The following is a 17,321-nucleotide window of genomic DNA, read 5'->3' as shown; positions in this document are numbered from 1 at the left end:
GAATGAGCAGTGAGATAGAAAAATCCTAATACTTTTCGCCTGCATCTTTGACACTGACAGGATTTAAAGAGATGTACTTCTTCACTAAACCCCAGCCTTGTTCAGTGGTGCATCGCAGATACTCTCATGTACACATAACGCATTCCACAAGTTAGGCTGTGATGAGGTGCTGCCAATTCGATTTTTGTCATACTCACTCTGCCTCCTTTTCTGCTTTGTTTAATTCAAACTCAGTTTGTGCCTTCCTACATTTCCCAGAATAAACTGAATTATGATATCATTAAGTTTGAACATGTTGTATACTGATGAGGATGGTACAGACTTCAATAACAACCAAGACATGTGAAAGTCATTACATTCATGTATAAGACCTCTAGCTTCTCTTCTCCATTATACCGCACTGTCTTTAAAAGTTTGTAAGTGGAGAAGGGGGACACCTCACTAGTCTGATCTTGTCGTTATCTTACTTGCTTTTGGCGCTTTTCATTAAATAATCAAACCCCTATCCCCTGAACCCACTTAGGAATGTTGGGACATGGCTAGCCTGGTTTGTTAGACAGATGAGACTAGCCTGAGGGAAACAGTCTAATTTCCCTGGTTCCTGCCAAAGGCTCCCTGGGCAGCAGAGGTGGCAGCACCAGCTGCAGCAGTCTGGAAGGTTCGGTTGGTCAGGACTCCTTGGGAGAACTCCTGTTGGGCCTTAGTAAAGCTGGCACCCGTCCTTCTGTACTTAGAGTGGACCTGGGGAAATGGGAAAAGGGACAGAGATTAGGGCAGTGAAAGGTTTGTAAATCAGATCAGATCATGAATCACATCTGTTACTGAAAAATGTGTCGGCTCTCACTATTAACCTGCACATTTGGGGATTTTCGAAGTAAGGTTAGGCTGAGTAAAATGGGAAAATTGTGTTAACACAATTACAGTACAGTTCAGTCCAGTCTCAAAACAAAATAAACATCAGTGAAATTTGATGAAACATTACGGGCAAAGGAACAAATGATTCTTTTCTAGTGCAAGTTTAAACATTTTCCCTTTTTCTTGTGAAATATTGCACTTGACAAAAAGGTGTTAGTTATCTATCAATGTGTGTATCATAGTGCAGATTTTTTTGAAGATGAAAATCAAAACACCTCTTCTACAAATTTCTAAGATAATGTAGACTCTCTTCAGGTATCGGCTCTCTAACTGCTTCCTGATCATAATTTTTGGGAGGTGTGAACAACAAGAGCGTAGATTTGCTGAAAAGAATGTAGGACAACTTGGTCTTCAGATGTCACACAGTCTCCATCTACTGTATTGGGCCAAGTTTTGCTTGACTCTTTCCAAATGAGATGTTTGTAGGCTCAGCTTCCTGACCTGCTTTGAGATTTTCTGAACCTTCATTTCCCTCCAGAAGTTTCTGAATCTTCATATTCCCTCTGATGCCCTTTCAGTGCAGTTTTTGTCGCCACCATTTTTAGTTTCTCTTATTATGTTTCTCCCTTTGATCTGCTTGCAGCCTCACTCAGTTGGAGTGAAAATAAACAACATGAAGCCAGTGTGAATACCCATATTTATACACTGTACGTAAGCCACACCATGTTTGACTTCTATTTTGGTCAAGTTCAATGAATTATAAGGCACTGACATCTTTAATTTTACTGCAAACATACAGTATGTATAGATATGCATAGACGGCAATTAACATTAAGATATGAAAATTAGGGTTATGCAACCTACACAGAGATGCGTGGTGGTTTATATTTAAATTGTAATCAGATTGTCTGCACAATACAAACTGTAAAGGAAATTGCAAAACTTTTACGTTGGCATTACCATCTTCAGTAGGATGATAGCCAGGACAGCGTTTACAGTGAAAAAACCAGCGACCACCATCATAACCACAGCCACGGCCAAGTTTCTGCTGATCATGCTGATGGATGCAATCCATCCGCTGCCAACAACAGAGACATACAAACAAATAACCATGTGTCATTCCACATATTCTCTTCTTCATATTATTCTTGTGTGTCCTGTACATTACAGGACAGATTTTTTTGGCATTAAAATAATAGTATGAAAATGACCAAATTAAAGAGAAACAACAACAACATCCTAACCGGCCCCAGTGACCAAAGGAAAAGCAAATTTGAAAAAGTGAATGATGGAAAACAGAAAGGCTTAATATATCATATGATAGAGAAAAGAAACCCAAAGAGAAGAAAGGTTCCACGCACTTACAAAGCAGAAACCCACACAAGTTAGGGCAGCAGGAATCTGTCAAAGAGATGCAAGAGAGGAGATACAGGGCAAGAATACACAAACAAACACATAAGAGTGAATGAAGAAACACACTAACCCATGCATACCCACATTTACTATAAATATACCCAAAGCAGAGAGCACAGACATTACTAATGAAAACAGATATCGCTTGTTAGCTATGAAGAACCGTCTCATGCATTTACACCACACCTTCAGACGTACACCCGACATGCAGATGATTATTCAGTTACACTGACCTGTTTCCCCAGCGGGGGATCCCCACGGTTTGGATAATGTACACTGCCACTTGGAAGAAGAAGACAAAAAAGAAAAAAAAGAAGCTGAAGGAGCTGTCAGACCTAGGGAGGAAAAACAGACGTCAGTTAGTTATTAATGTTATTTAGTATTTAAGAGGGTTGTTTGCTGTCAGACTAATAGAAATTAGATGCAGATGTTTCTCTTAACTGAAAAGATGAAGGTACGTAATGCAAGTCAAAGAACACTTCATCATCAGAACAAGGCTGGTAAAACAGTGTACCTGAAGGCTTTGTAGACAGGCCTGTACCAGCAGATGAAGGACACAGGGGTGAAGAGGACGAACCAGAGGATGGACAGACCAAAGTCCACACCGTATTGAGAGTCTGCAGTGAAGTAAGCCAGGCAGGCCAGCACGTTGAGGAAGAGAGTGGCACTGTGGACTGGTGAGAGACACAGGAAACCAATGAAATAGACAGAATGGTGGGATAGTAACCGTCATCAAAAACTACTTGTTTACATACTTAACCATCAGATGTAAACCATACTATCCTACAGATCGATGACTGTTTCACATTCAGAAACAATCCAACTTGTTGTCTGAGGAGGTACTGAGAAAATTCTGCATGTAGAGGTACGTACACATCCAGAGGTAGTACATTCTCTTGCATATCCTGCGGTACTCCTCAGGGATTTCCTCCTCAAAATCCTGATAAAAGCAGGGTTTCACAGGGAATATCTTGGGAAGAGGTGGCCAGTTGTTCTCTTTAGCTGACAGACAAAGATTTCACAATTTGATTATAATGAGTGGTGTGACAATTCTTATTTAGTTCAAACGGACCACATAGTTCACATGCAAATACTCAAATCAAGTGCAGCGACTTACCTCCAGTGTTGGCCCTGCCTGAGGTCCTGTTCTGCAGCTCCTGCTCCTTTCGGTCCAGCTCAGCTGCTTTTCTCTCCAGCTCCTCCTGCTGTTTGACCAGGTTAGCCTGGGCAGCAGCTGCAGTTGCCTGGTGAGTGATGGAAGACACTGTTTTCAACACTATCACTGCATTACTACAACTCCCTGGTGCATTTTTACTCCTAGTAGCCCTGTGTGATGGTAACTTTATGAACTACACTACAGGGAACAGTACATCCACTCCACACCTAATCCAGCTGTGTAAGAAACCAGCTTCTATGACCAAATTCTATCCCGATATTTGGATAGTGACTACTCTCTACAATAAGACTAAGCACTCAGTGTGAAAGTAAGCGATTAAACTGACTGCAGTGCAGCTATTTATCCTTAATGTGTGATGTAATATCTGTTTGTAGCATTTGTTTTGTTGTTTGATTCAATGTTTTGATTTTGTTATGCATGTGAAACAGTGCATGCAAGGAACGCAAGACAAAGTGAAATCAAATCAAATCAAATCAAATCAAACATTAGTATTGGTGTATATCCTGGCCTAAAAACACCAAAAGGCAATGACAAGTTAATTTATCAACTGTAAATATACAAATTTAGTTCACAATTGTTGGATCACAATAACTTAAGTTTAGGGCATTCTCATCATGTCATGTCATGAGCCTACATCAGCCTAGGCGCTACATCCTTCAACCAAAATTCACTCTTAGTTTAAAAAAGTCAAAACAGAAGGTAATTAACCTTTTTGTAATGCATCACTGTGAACATTTAACTCCAAAAGACAGATTTCACACTACCTTATTTAATGCAAATGAGTGTGTCAGTGTCTGACTCACTTGTGCGCTCTGTTCTACGGAGGTCTGTAGTATGGCAGGTTGAGAGGAGGCTGCAGAGATGGGGATGGTTGTGCCAGAGCGGTTTCCCTGTGAAACAATTGAAGCAATACCTCTTCTTAAATAAGTTAATTACCTCTCAACGATGAAACATCTATAAATCACATCCATGGCAGGATTACTGAATGGGCCTACCAGGCAGAGGCCCAAGGGGCCTGTGGAACCATGGGCGAGAGCCTTTGTTTGAAGTGACTTTAAACACATTTCGTTTTGGAAAGTCAAACAACTAAAAACAGGGGGGAAACAACAAGGAGCCTCAAAACGACCACAAAGAGACATAAAATGACCACGTAAAGACACAAACCTGCCACAGAGACATACAGAATGGCCCCAAAGAGAAGAGAAGTAACCACAAGGAGACAGATTGCCCACAGATGCAAAACAGCCACCAAAAGACACAAAATAACCACAAAGAGATGCAAAACAACTACACACCAACATTATCTGTAGTCATTTTGTATCTCGTTCAGTTTTGGGGTGTCTTGTTCCCATATAGGAGGGATGGTGGGTCTTTTACATGACTGTGCCCAGAGGCCTGTTGTCTCATAATCATATACATGATCACATCAGCAGTTACATTAAAAACAGAGGAACAAACCATTCCAGGTGCAGAGAATGGGTTGAACTCTCCAATGCTTTCAGTGACTCCGCCGCTGGTGGCCTGTGTGACTGAGGCATCCTGAAAAAGAGATCAAACATAACTGGGAGTTATGATGTGTTGCTGAAAGGTCATGATCCCACAGGTTTTTTGGGGGGTTTTTTTGGGTGCTAGGTGTGGAGTAAGCAGTGTCCAACAGTCCAGGAAGAGCACTCGAATGCTAAGTCGTCTCATACCACATTAACTATTAATAGCCTCTTGGTTTTGGATCACATTTGTCTCAGTTAAAACACAATTTCTTGGGTTTGAACAGACAAAAGGTGCATTTTATTTCGAGTAAAATGTCACAGAGACATATGTTCACCGGTTAACATTACTCCCGAGAGCTATTAGATATGAAAACACTGGGATGTGACAATTACACGCAGAACACAACACCTAATAAAGATCCTGAAAGTCTACAAAGTGCGCCATTAAATCCCACATTGCTCCTTGAAGATCTGGTCTACAAAATGACGCACTGAAGAGGAGACAGTCGATGACTATGTAGCAGCAGGTACGTTTACGTGAGTATGCTCACCTGTGCAGGTGAGTTAGCCCATGAACAGCGTAAATACACTGTTTGACTGATTATTTTAATAGATAGCGATTGCTTGGACTTCAACGTGTCATACTTTGTAATAGGGACGATTTTAAAGCCAGGAAATGCAGAGGCCAAACCCAGCAACCAACCAAACAGGTTTTAGTTGCAGCATATCTCAGTCTTCACTTTACACGAGAAAACCTCCTCCTAAAGTCGGTTCGGATGGAGGAAAGGCAACAAGAGTCTCACCTGGAAGGGATTCACGTCCACTGGGTCAGCGAACGGGTTGCTGTCAAACTCCGACATTGTAGAGAAAAGTTTAGGCTTTTGTGAAATAAACAAAACGACAGCCCCAGTGTCCCCAGCGGCGGCGGCCGTTGCTCCCGAGTCCTGACGGTGCTGCTGTGACACTGCGCGTCTGCGCATGCGTCGCTCGAAAGGTGGACCGCGTCATCGGAGCCTGCCCAGAGTCATTTCTAATCAATTAGCCTGCCTTTATTTTTAGAAATAATGCCAATTGGTTTCAAATGTGCAGTTCTCGTGACAGTCTGACTCCAGGCCATTGTGGTAAAGGTACAAAGCGAGCTGTTTCTCGGTGGCGGAGGAAGTATTCAGATCTTTTACCTAGGGAAAAGTATGTAAACATAATCCGGTACTTCGAAAATGAAAGTACGCTGCAGAAAAATGGTCCCTCATCACCCATGCATTAATGTGTAATCAATATTTTACTTTATTTTTGTTGTAGTAGAGGTGCCTCTGATTTTTAACTATTTTATATAAGACTTCAGTTAATTAATCTGCAGATTATTATCACTATGAAACTAGTGAAAACAGTGAAAAATGCCACGACAGTTTCCCAGAGCCCAAAGTGACACCTTGACAATGCTTACCTGAGGAAAAGCAGCAAATCCTCACATTTGAGAAGGTGGAACACTTTTTACATGAAAAATGTCCTCAACTACTAATCATTTATTAAAATCGTTTTAATCTTCTGCTGATCAACTAATAGATATATGGATTAATCATTTCAGCACTAATTTCACATGGTCTTGGCTGCTGTTCACAATAAGACTATAGTCCTGAGATCTAAATCAATTCATTTTATTTTATAAACCTTTGTATGTTTTGTATCTAAACTTACTTAAGTAAGTTACTTAAATAAAAAGTACAATATTTCCCTCTGAAATGTAGTGGGATAAGTATAGAATGAAAATAATCAAGTAATAGCACCACAAATTTGTATTTAATTTCAGTACTTGAATAAATGCTCTTTTTAAAACTTTATTCTGGTCTTTTAAATTGACTTTAGGTGCTGTTGGAATTATGGGTCCTATAAATGACTCAATAAAGTTAACAAGGAAAATAAGGATTTCTTATGATAGTTGAAATGCACTTATCTTCTCTGTGTTGTGCATGCTGGCTTGCTGTCACGCAGTCATGGCTTACTGGGACCTTTGAATATAATGGAGCCATCACTGATGTTATTAGTTAGTGTGCCTTTTCTGCTGTGACAAGTCAAAATGTCTGCTCTATAAATGGACTATTTTAATGTAATCTACTTTGCAATTGTTGAAATTCTGCAGAGATGTGGAAGTTAACTATTTCAACACAGGTGTGAAATGGAAAAATGGAAAGAAAGCTTAAATGACAACATAAACATACTCATTAATGATGACAGAAGACATCATGATTTTATGTTTTTGCTTGGTTGCTATTGAGCAAACACTTGGGGGGGAGGTGTGGAAGGGTTGGGGGGGGGTGTAACAATAGATTTCAAGAATAGAATGACATTTGTACACTATACTGTACATATGAACTGTACTGTACATTACAATTGTTGTATGGCTGTTAAGCAGTGAATGTATGGATTTTATACACATCCGACATTCTTTACAGAGCTGGGATCCCCTTGGCTGGAATACACCAGCTGACTTGGTCCCTTTGATGGCGGTATTTCCCTTGTTAAGGGAAAAAAGCAGCACAAACTTAAAACACATGAAGTGGTTTTCTCTCTCACACATACATACAGTCAAGCATGAGCACACACACTCACACTCATTCGCACACGCACGCACGCACGCACGCACGCACGCACGCACGCACGCACGCACGCACACACACACACAAGCACACACACACACAAGCACACATGCACATAAATCATCCACTGCCCAAATCCATACATCTCTGTCAAAGATACTCAAAAAAAAAAAAAAAGATAAATATTAGACTTCAGCTACCCAGCAGAGGCTGGTGTTCCGGCTTTGTACAGTATTTATACCTGTATATTATATGCTATAAAGAATTTCTGTGATTTATTAAATAAGGGAAAAATAAATTTGTAATAACAGAGCAACCACTGCTTACACTCATTGTTATGAACTGTAAACTCATAAAGCAGCTAATGATGGAGAGCTTTAATTTCACTGTAACATCTGTGATGCCTCACGTAGCCTGATTTCTTCTTATTTGTTGTTGTACACTGCTTCAGCTTTCCGGCTCCGGAACATTCCCTGATGCTGAGAGGTCTTTCTCAAATTCCAACGTTCCCTTTTCTCTGTCCTCCTGCTCAGTGTGTCTCCTCTTGGCGCTGAGTAAAGTGCTGCCAAGGCACTGTGAGAGCATGGGTGGCAGTTTAGTCTACAGAAGAGGAGCCCTTCCACTGATTCCTGTCCCTCTGCTAAACATCTCCCCCCTTTGGAGGTGGAAACACTATACACGGCACTTGGGGACACTTCTTTGCAGATTTCAACAAAGAAAGGCTAAGCAAGAGTGCTTTGAGAAGTGGAGATCAGTCGCCACCATTTTACCTCCCATATATGCCTGCCAGGGAGTTGGATAGGGAGTGCTTTGGTGTCCCTCAGGGATTCATGTCCTTCATACCATGAATTCATTGCTGCCATACAATACCAGCTGCTGCGGTATGTCTGGAGGGTCCCTGCCATGGCCACGGCCATCTCTGGAGTGCCCCAGGGTTGAATGCTTGGCTCCCTTAAGTTTCTGTTTGCCCTTCTCAGGGTTGAAGGTGCCTCGGCTGGTAAACAGGGGCCTTTCGTCATACGCACCCTCCTGATCTCCTGTAGTGCTACCGTCTATGTTGTCGGATCGGGAGGCTTGAGATGCATTCAGAGCCTGGGCCTGGGCCTGGGCCTGAGCTGGACCTGAGCCTAGGGAGGGAGACTTGGAGTGGAATCGAAAGCGCCGGGTAGTGGCAGAGGAGGAAGAGGACGACGGGTGGAAGTGTGATGAGGATGAGTAGGAGGAAACAGTGGAGCAAGAGTCAACAGAGTCCAGAGAGTCAGGCTGCCGGTGGAGAGCGCGGCGTCGGGGGCTCTTCCCGTCAGATCTCCGAGGCCAAGGGGAAGTCAATACTTGACCTCTTTCTGCATTGAAAGGCAAAGATAACATGAAGTTTTTCTCCTTTTTTTCATATTTTCTCCCCAATTATACATTGCTTGTATAATGACATACCAGAGAAGTCAGAAATGGTTCCCTCAGAGTCAACATTGAGGTTTTCAGAGCTGTCAGCTGTACCGATAGAGGCCTCTGACTCCAGGGTCTCATCATCTGATGCTCGCGGCTCCAGAGTTAGCATCTCAAAAGTCAACTCCTCTCTGCAGAAGCAAACATTATCAAGATAAAAAAATGAGCTAATCGCACATTGTGAGACACAGGTAACATTAATAATACATGCAAAATAGTAATGTTATTTTCTGTAAATTAAGTTCTGCTTCTCTTCAGAACAGTTATAGTTCTGGCCTTATAACAAAGTCATTTACAGCTGTGTGCATTTTCAGAACATTTTAAGTGCAGTGACGCAGTTTACTTCTCTTTTTGCAGGCTCTCAATTTGCTCTGTCAACACTCTCTCTTCCTGCTGCATGGCTGCCTGCTGATGCTCTGAGATTTCAGTAAACGACTCCGCTCCCTCTTCACCACCACTCTCCTCTACCACAGTGCTGGCTACAGACGGCAGCCGGGGACTAACTGGAGGTGAGGGCGTGTGGTAGCTTAGTCGCTGTATGTGGCCTTTTCCCTGAGAAACAAATGAAGGGCAGATTTTTTCTGTTCAGTTATGCAAAGACTGCATTTGTGTTTCGTAAAAAAAAAAAAAGTTGATCAGCACAAAATAAAAACAGTTATGCTGTCATATATACTATATTTCACCAGTTTTAGTGAGAAGCTACTCTCACACATGCAGCAACAGAACCACATGACATGTTCAGCTACGTTTAAAAACAGTGCAACAGCACTAAAAAGACTCAAGTAGTAAGTCTAAGTACAGCACAATGATACACAAACTTTACCTTTTTAGCTGCATTTGGCTGCTTAGAGCAAAAGTGAGAAAAAAAAGAATAGGAATCAGTGATTCCAGGTTCCTAAAGGGCATATTAGGAGTTTTAAAACTTTAGTCTTCAGTGCTGCCTCAATTTAGCCTCTTCTAGCTGAGTTTCTCAGTTTATAGTACTGAAGCTAACAGCAACAATATGACTGTGATTATACATTATCTACTGGGACACGTACAGGGAGGTTCCACTAAGGGTTAATGAAAAAACAAGTTAAACAATGATTTCAGCCTGCACTTTATCCAAGAACAGCAATGACGAAAATAACATTAGAATTTCCAATTTCCTGCTCTGAATTTCTCATGAGAGTGAGGCACAGATGTAAGCTCTTCAGGCAACATTTGCTTAAAATCTGGAAGGTTTTAAAACCTTTATAGATTTTAAGTAATAGAATAGACTGAAAATGTTTACTCACACACATAGCATTATGTTAATCTATTTAGAAGCAACTGCATGATTTAAGAATGTCTTTCCTTTCATCCACAGAACACAGTTACAGAATGACAGTCTGACAAAAAAATAATAAAACAAAACAAAAATAGAATCAGAGACGTAGCAAAGCAATGACTCATGCTTCAGGGAGGGAGAAGAAAGATGCTAATGTTTGAAGACAGGAGACTGCACAGTGATCAGCACCACAACAACATCACCAATGATGATGGTCTGGGGATGTAATCCATGGTGAGTGTATACATACCATAGTGCGTGCTATGCTCATAAACCTAACAGCTATTAGTACGGGTCTCTGGGTAAAAGAAAGGACAGGTTAGGGAAGGGAATCTGGAAAAACTTAGAAAAAACCCGCTTAGAAAGGAGGAAATGAGGGAAGAGAACTGAAGGAGTTGGCTCAATCAGGTAGATTCAGCAGTGAGTCACTGTAACTACGTGAATCTGATAACACTGGGATTGGTCATATTACTCATATTATTTGATCTTACCATTGAACGTCGGATGAGGGTCAGTCTGCACTTGGCTTTATTTTCAGCAAACTCCAGGGTATTGATGTCCTTTAGTCGTACCTTGTACTTATTCATCTGTTCACAGATGATAAGTTCTACACACCTATGGAGGGATGGCAAGACACAAAACCACTTCAGCATGACTGGAAATACTTAACACAGAACAGAACAGTATTTATCTATGCAGTACGGGGTGTTCCTCAAGTTTCCCTTTGTTCAGTGGTTGGTTTTTCCATCAAACAAAATCCATGCTCCGATCCAATTAATTTTATCAACCATTACTGGGGAAATCTGCAGCAAAGCAAGCCAAATTAAACATTATTTTATTGATATAACAATATCATTATGAAATTTATGTTGTGAGACAAGACCAACACCAGGCTGTTCTGATGGTGAACCTCAGAACCTTTTTTTTTTTTTTTACATTTTTCTTTTCTTCTGAAAAATAAAACCAGTTTGTTTTGCTGTCAGAATAAATCTAGCTGATAGCCTTGAAAAAGAGTTTTGTTTATTGCTCCCACATGAAATACATTAATTTAATTTTAGATCCACTCCATTTTTCCTCCTGGTCATGTGCGCCCCCACTGAAATGCCTGTGTGCCCCATGTGGAGGGGCCAGCCCCACACTTTGTGATGCACTTTCTTAGGCAAAAGACACAGATTTCTTTTGATAAACACGAAGTGTATTCTTACGCAGTTGTCTTGCTGATATCTTGGACACTCTGAAGTGGATCGGTGGTGTCAGGACAGCGCAGGATACAGGGAGCAAAAACTATAGCCAAGGCATTAGCTGACATACGGTTTGTCTCCTCTTGCAAGGCGACCCTAAAAGCATGAATTCAGTATTAGAATAGTCTATCGGGAAGAAAATAAAGCAGTTTCATGTATTAATCCTAATCTAATATTAAAAGCAGAATTTTTATTACCTGACAAGATGAAATATGAGGCGTTCCAGGGTGTTTAGGTGAGTTCTGCTTAGCTGGTCAATAACTGAATACACCCCTCTGATCATTTCCTTTTTATCCTGCAAACCTGGAGAGGCATTCCCACAAGATGAATCAACATTTCCACCATTTGCTATTACAGCAAACAGATATATCTTCTGCTGTTTGCAATAATGCACAGTTATTGTGGACGGAATCTACAGTGTGATGCATATGAAAACATATCATGACAGTTGGATACCTGATGTTGACCACTCACCCATGGCACGTATAAACTCCTCATACAGCTCAAATGTCATGAGAGGATTAGGCAGGTCTCTCAGCCACTGCTTGAAAACACTAGCAATAACATGGATGTTGTAGTCATCCAGATTCATGCTCTCCACATCTGTGTGGTAACAAGAAGAATGTAGACAAACCAAATCACATTTCACCCTTTCCCACAGATGTTCCTCAGCTCTGAAAGACAGCTAGCATCAGTTACCTGCTAGCTACAATCTATAACAAAAGTCACCTGTGTCGAGTCCCTGCTTAAGTTCCTTAATTTTGTTGGTAGAGCCGGACTTTCTGTATATTCCCTCAGTGTAGAGGCCATGCATCTCGATGTAGTTGATAAGCTTCTCCACTACCAGGGGCACTGTTCTCTCATCATTAGTCAGACGAGAAACTTCCACTCCAAACTGTCTGGAGGAAAGCTCTGGATCGAACTGTTCACAGACACAAACATAATATACTCTGATAAACACACAAACGTCTTGTGTATATATACATGAAGACACATGCACACAGCAACAAAGACTAATATTTTAAAATGCATACAAAAGCTGGCAATATTTCCCAGAAAAAAAACCCAGAAAAACATCTCAGCCTGCCAAGAATTGTCCTTTCAGAACTATCACTCCAAGTGTAATAGGTGACAGAAATCAGAAATAGCACCAGCTACCGCACATAAACCCACAGTAATACAATTAACGTCATGGGACATTATTGTGTAGGTGTACAATATGGCCGACTCACCTTCTTACTGCATTTAGTGGTTGTCTTCTGGCAGCACTTTCTGTGGCAGGCGTAGCGGCACACTGGATAAACACAACCAGAGAAATCAAACAGGCCATTTCCATTATCCACAGAAAGGCAGTGCCTCCTCATTATTCAGCAAAAGTTGGGAGCGAAGAAAAAAAATGTTATCAATGTTATCACAAGCAGCATTGGCTGGCATGAAGAAAACATCCTGTGCGAATAAAGGACAAACTGTGTGGAGAAATCTCCAGAGACACGTAGCTGCAGACCCCATGAGTCCAGTTGAAAACAATCTGATTAGGGATGAGGAGGGAGAAAGGGCGGGACTCACTCTCTGAGGCTAGACTGAACACAGCTCAGCCACAGACATGGTGTGTGTGTGTGTCTGTGTGCAAGTTCACACATCTCTGTGGCAATGAGGGGTGTTTGTGTGTGTATTTAAGGTCACAAGGATTTGACATGAAAAGCAATTTCTTCTACTACTCAGTGTTTAACAGTAAATTCATTTCATCACAAAACTAATATTGAGGTGTTGGTTACATAAGAACCATGTTGCCTGTATGAGTGAGTGAGTGAGTGAGTGAGTGAGTGAGTGAGTGAGTGTGTGTGTGTGTGTGTGTGTGTGTGTGTGTGTGTGTGTGTGTGTGTGTGTGTGTGTGTGTGTGTGTGTGTGTGTGTGTGTGTGTGTGTGTGTGTGGCAGGGTTCCAACACTCAGTGACATTAATTTTAAGGACACTTCGGTTATTTGGATTTTTCCTGCTTGGTGAAAAATAAAGACAAAACTTCTTTCATCGTTTTCACTGTTTCCACCAAAATAATGTTTAAGGAGTAAATCCCAGATTTTTCTTACTCATCTTTATGTCAAGTAGAGAGTTCATAGTAAAATCTTTCAGTTTAAAAGAACTGTGGTATCAACTCAAATATCTGTCTAAGGGTTTTCCACTGTATGTGAGATGTTGATAATGTTGATGTATGTACAGGTAAAAACATACACACACACACACACACACACACACACACACACACACACACACACACACGAGTTAAAAGTTTTGTAACATCTCCATTTTCAGTTGTTACTTAAGTCTGGAGACTGTGCTGGTCTTTCATCATTTGAAGCCACTGTCTAGTTCTTTTCTTCGAATGTTTTGGGTCATTATCTTGTTGTAGGATGCCTGACCAACCAGTCTGGTTTCCTTTGTTACTTGCCTTTTTCTCAGCATTCTGACAGAAATATATACAGAACTTCTTCCTGCAGTACAGTGTTGTCCTACTTGTCCACCAGAGGGTGTAGTGACACAGTTTGTTCCAACACGGCCTTTGTACAGACAGAGGGCTTGTAGGAACAGTTTGCATTAACGTTCAAGACTTAAATGACATCCATTGCTGCAGGAAAGCTGTAAAATAACCAGCTGATTTTTCAGTTTTTGGTACTGAACTTAAATTTCAGTAAAAACTGGAAAAACAGGGCTGTTCTAAAACAATTAGCCAGTAGTATATTGCAATTTCAACATCACAAACATTTTAAGTCTGCAACTAACAGTAATTTTTACTATTGGTTCATCTGTTGACTATGGTGTCTAATAACTGACCGAGCCCAGGGTGACACTGTCAGTGGATCAGAGGTCCAAAACAGAAAAACTATATAAAAATTCAAATTATATAAAACAGAAAAACATCAACTCAACTCAACAATGAAGAAACTGGTACCAGCAAATACAGGGAATTTTAACTAGATTTTAATGAAACAAATTCAACAATTTTAATTGTAATTGTTGAATTAGTTTCATTTTATACCAGTTGAATCATCAGTTTATTATGTCAGGCCAAACTTCACATGAGAAAAAAATAATCTTCTCCTAAAGTCATCCATGGCCTTCAAAACAGTATATTGAAAAGAAAAAAAAAGGTTCCAGGATTCTCAAGGTCTGCTGAATCCCTAATGTGATATTTTGTATGCACACTCACATTTGCACACGCAGGCACGGTCCATCATCCAGATGAGCGATGAGCAGTATTCACAGTATGTAGGGATGCTGTACTGGGTGGACTTGAAGATGTGGCCGTTATGCTCCTCCACCTGCAGAGAGCAGCACAGCACAGGTTCATCTGGAGTTCACCTGCATATCTCACATTTATGTTTTTTTTTTTTTTATAGCCTTTTCTATTCTGGTCACTGGTGTGTTTATATCTTGCTTTTCCAAAGAGCAAATGGAGGTGCAGGTGTCTTTCTTCTGTTAAGATCAAGATTGTGTGCTGAGTAATGATGAGAATGAACAGAGACTCACAATGTCAGTGTCCTTTTTCCTCCGTTTTTTGCGTTCAGGTTTAGGTGCCTGCTGTAGTAAAAAAAAGACAGAACAACAGATGTACTTCCGTATTCAGTATATGCTACTATACATATAAGCATTGTTAATAAATATTAATATGATATATACCATTTATAAAATGAAACAACCCAGAAGGCTGATCTACACCTACTTAACATTTAAAGTTTGTAATGATACTGAAATAAAACCTTCCTTAGACCAAAAAAAAAAAAACATTACACATTCAATTTCATCCACAACAATTAATACACCTCGATTTCTTTAACATGACCCAAAACTGAATTAATTAATCAGAGTATAAAACCTTTTTTTAACAGTTTAGACATCATCTAAAATGCATAATCAATCAATCAATCAAGAACTTTATTTGTCCCCTGGGGGGCAATTCAAGTTAATTCAATAACTGCAGTCAGGAGGCTGTTACGTGTCTTTACCTTGGTGATGGTGCTGTCCAGAGGTTTATACTCAGTCATGAACTCATCCAGGAAAACTTTAAAGGTGTTGACCCACACTTTGACAGGGGACTCGCTCCAGTCCCTCTGCTCCTGTCGCATGGTCTTTTCCAAAATGTGCTCAAACAGAGCGTAGAGGTCTTTGTAGCGGATGCTCTTACCATCATCCATCTGTGGAGGAGGACAATGGGGTCACACGAGGAGCACAGTAATTGATCTATCTACTTTGGAAAAAATGTTCCAGCATAAAAGATCTAGTCTAACTCTTTGGAACTATTACATTATCTGCTATCATGTCAAAGATCCTGTGAAGTTTGAGCTTCTAACCACTTTGTTTGAGTTAAATCATCATGAGTGATATATATAGGTGGTGGCTATAATTTAAAAGACTATTTTTCAATTTTAAATGACCCTGTAAACAGTGTTGACAGCACTTACCGCAAGTGCAGTGGAGTAAGAGTTGAAGATGTTAAGACGGAATTCCTTCAAAGCCTTTTTAAACACAACGTCCACCATGGTGTCCTTCTTACTGTCCTCTGTGTCCAAGTCATTGATCTAAAATGTGACACCAGAATTGTTTGAGCGTTAATATGGACCAACTGTAGCTCAACAAAGATGAAAACCTTAAAACTCAGGTTCAAAAGTGCATTGTTTTCATCTGGAGTTACCCCTTGTGAGGAAATTTAGATGCTGATGTACATGTGAGATATATATAAAGAGCATGTTTGGCTACCTTCTTCATCAGGAAGTCGTTCATGCTCCTGTAGTCGTTGGTGCAGGTGAGAATCTGCAGCGCGTCGTTCTGCCACTGAGCAGGTTCCAGAGCCACACTGCTGATCTTAACACTGCGCCTTCGCTTCACCTTGGGAGATGGCTCCTTGTTCTCCTTCAAGTCTCTGAACCCTCGATCCAACGTCAGATCAGGACTGCAGGGGGGCGACATGTTTTCTTGACCTGCTGTGTGGAGGACAATAGCAGTCAGTGACACCGCTGTGTAATTTTTGTTCATATGAAAATCCTTGAAATGGAAGTTTCTGCTTTTGGATAACGCACCCTCTCCCAGCAATGGCCCTGTGTCTCCATAGTCTCCATCCAGGGAATCAGCCCCACAGATCAGTTTTTCTCTGGATGTCTTCTTATCCCCGTACTTGGTCTTAGTCCAGAAACGCATCTTACCACGAACCCTGTTCCAAATTAAAACAAAAGTGATAAGCACTCTTTGACTGTTGATGAGAATTGTGATCAAAATGTAAACATCTTTGACTTATAAGTGTCCTTAATAATTTCTATTAAGGCCAAGACATTAAGAAAAATAATGTTTAGGTAAAACTCCGGAAGTTGAGGAACGAACCTTCCATCTTGTGAGTTCTTGCGCATTGAGTCTACTTTGCCCAAATCTCCTGACGACATGGCTTTGTGCATCTTCTTTTGTTCTTCGGAGCTTGCAGGCTGAAAAATCAGGTTGAATAACATAAAAACAAAATCGAAGAAAAGTCTCTCTGTTGTGCATTATGTTCTATGTTATGATCTGAGGAAAAGATCAATCCAGTAGATGGCAGCATCATAGCACTGGAGTTGCATCAGCCATAATGTACTGTGAGCTCTAACTTCTACATATCAGTTAAACTGTAAATGCTTTTTATAGTAATCAAAAGATATCACAAAAAAACCACAACAAACAATACTTATAAATATTATAATATTACAAACCGTACATAACTTAGAAAGTTGACAACATATGGAACAAATATTTTTTTTCCCAGGAAAAGAACCAATAAAAAGAT

At 40.6% G+C, this 17,321-nt stretch overlaps 2 protein-coding genes across 7 annotated transcripts in view; both read right to left on the bottom strand.

Moving 5' to 3' along the window:
* scamp2l (secretory carrier membrane protein 2, like) lies at positions 1 to 5,885 on the bottom strand. Its single transcript, XM_041033922.1, has 9 exons — positions 5,736 to 5,885; positions 4,904 to 4,984; positions 4,249 to 4,335; positions 3,386 to 3,512; positions 3,142 to 3,270; positions 2,783 to 2,942; positions 2,502 to 2,603; positions 1,816 to 1,933; positions 1 to 741 (listed from the first exon to the last, which is right to left on the bottom strand). Exons 1-9 carry the CDS (start codon positions 5,790 to 5,792, stop codon positions 586 to 588), a joined length of 1,017 nt encoding a protein of 338 aa, XP_040889856.1. The 5' UTR covers positions 5,793 to 5,885; the 3' UTR covers positions 1 to 585.
* Positions 5,886 to 7,165: 1,280 nt separating this feature from the next.
* The window catches only part of myo9aa (myosin IXAa), a 95,296-nt gene continuing 85,140 nt past the window's right edge, over positions 7,166 to 17,321 (bottom strand). For 4 of the 6 annotated variants that reach the window (XM_041032876.1, XM_041032896.1, XM_041032880.1 and 1 more), the window contains 16 exons: positions 16,889 to 16,986; positions 16,591 to 16,721; positions 16,271 to 16,494; positions 15,976 to 16,092; positions 15,520 to 15,708; positions 15,044 to 15,094; positions 14,724 to 14,835; positions 12,752 to 12,813; positions 12,249 to 12,441; positions 11,994 to 12,122; positions 11,717 to 11,822; positions 11,484 to 11,615; positions 10,770 to 10,893; positions 9,313 to 9,521; positions 8,958 to 9,100; positions 7,166 to 8,869 (listed from right to left, as the gene is read on the bottom strand). In XM_041032876.1, coding sequence (XP_040888810.1) covers positions 8,364 to 8,869; positions 8,958 to 9,100; positions 9,313 to 9,521; positions 10,770 to 10,893; positions 11,484 to 11,615; positions 11,717 to 11,822; positions 11,994 to 12,122; positions 12,249 to 12,441; positions 12,752 to 12,813; positions 14,724 to 14,835; positions 15,044 to 15,094; positions 15,520 to 15,708; positions 15,976 to 16,092; positions 16,271 to 16,494; positions 16,591 to 16,721; positions 16,889 to 16,986 — 2,526 coding nt within the window. In that variant the 3' untranslated portion in view covers positions 7,166 to 8,363. The remainder of the gene's footprint in view (positions 8,870 to 8,957; positions 9,101 to 9,312; positions 9,522 to 10,769; positions 10,894 to 11,483; positions 11,616 to 11,716; positions 11,823 to 11,993; positions 12,123 to 12,248; positions 12,442 to 12,751; positions 12,814 to 14,723; positions 14,836 to 15,043; positions 15,095 to 15,519; positions 15,709 to 15,975; positions 16,093 to 16,270; positions 16,495 to 16,590; positions 16,722 to 16,888; positions 16,987 to 17,321) is intronic. The other 2 variants (XM_041032877.1, XM_041032905.1) reach the window with 1 other exon arrangement.

This window comes from Toxotes jaculatrix, chromosome 1, assembly GCF_017976425.1.
Source record: "Toxotes jaculatrix isolate fToxJac2 chromosome 1, fToxJac2.pri, whole genome shotgun sequence".
Lineage (NCBI taxonomy): Eukaryota > Metazoa > Chordata > Actinopteri > Toxotidae > Toxotes > Toxotes jaculatrix.
Note: the sequence above shows the minus strand (reverse complement) of the source record. Positions and strands in the feature narration are given on the sequence as shown.

Coding starts and splice junctions, on each gene's coding strand:
- scamp2l (XM_041033922.1), bottom strand. CDS start 5,792: ATGTCGGAGTTTGACAGCAACCCGTTCGCTGACCCAGTGGACGTGAAT. Junction 3,271..3,385: donor AGGCAGGGCCAACACTGGAG/GTAAGTCGCTGC, acceptor TTTGTCTGTCAG/CTAAAGAGAACAACTGGCCA. Junction 742..1,815: donor CTATCATCCTACTGAAGATG/GTAATGCCAACG, acceptor CCATTTCCCCAG/GTCCACTCTAAGTACAGAAG.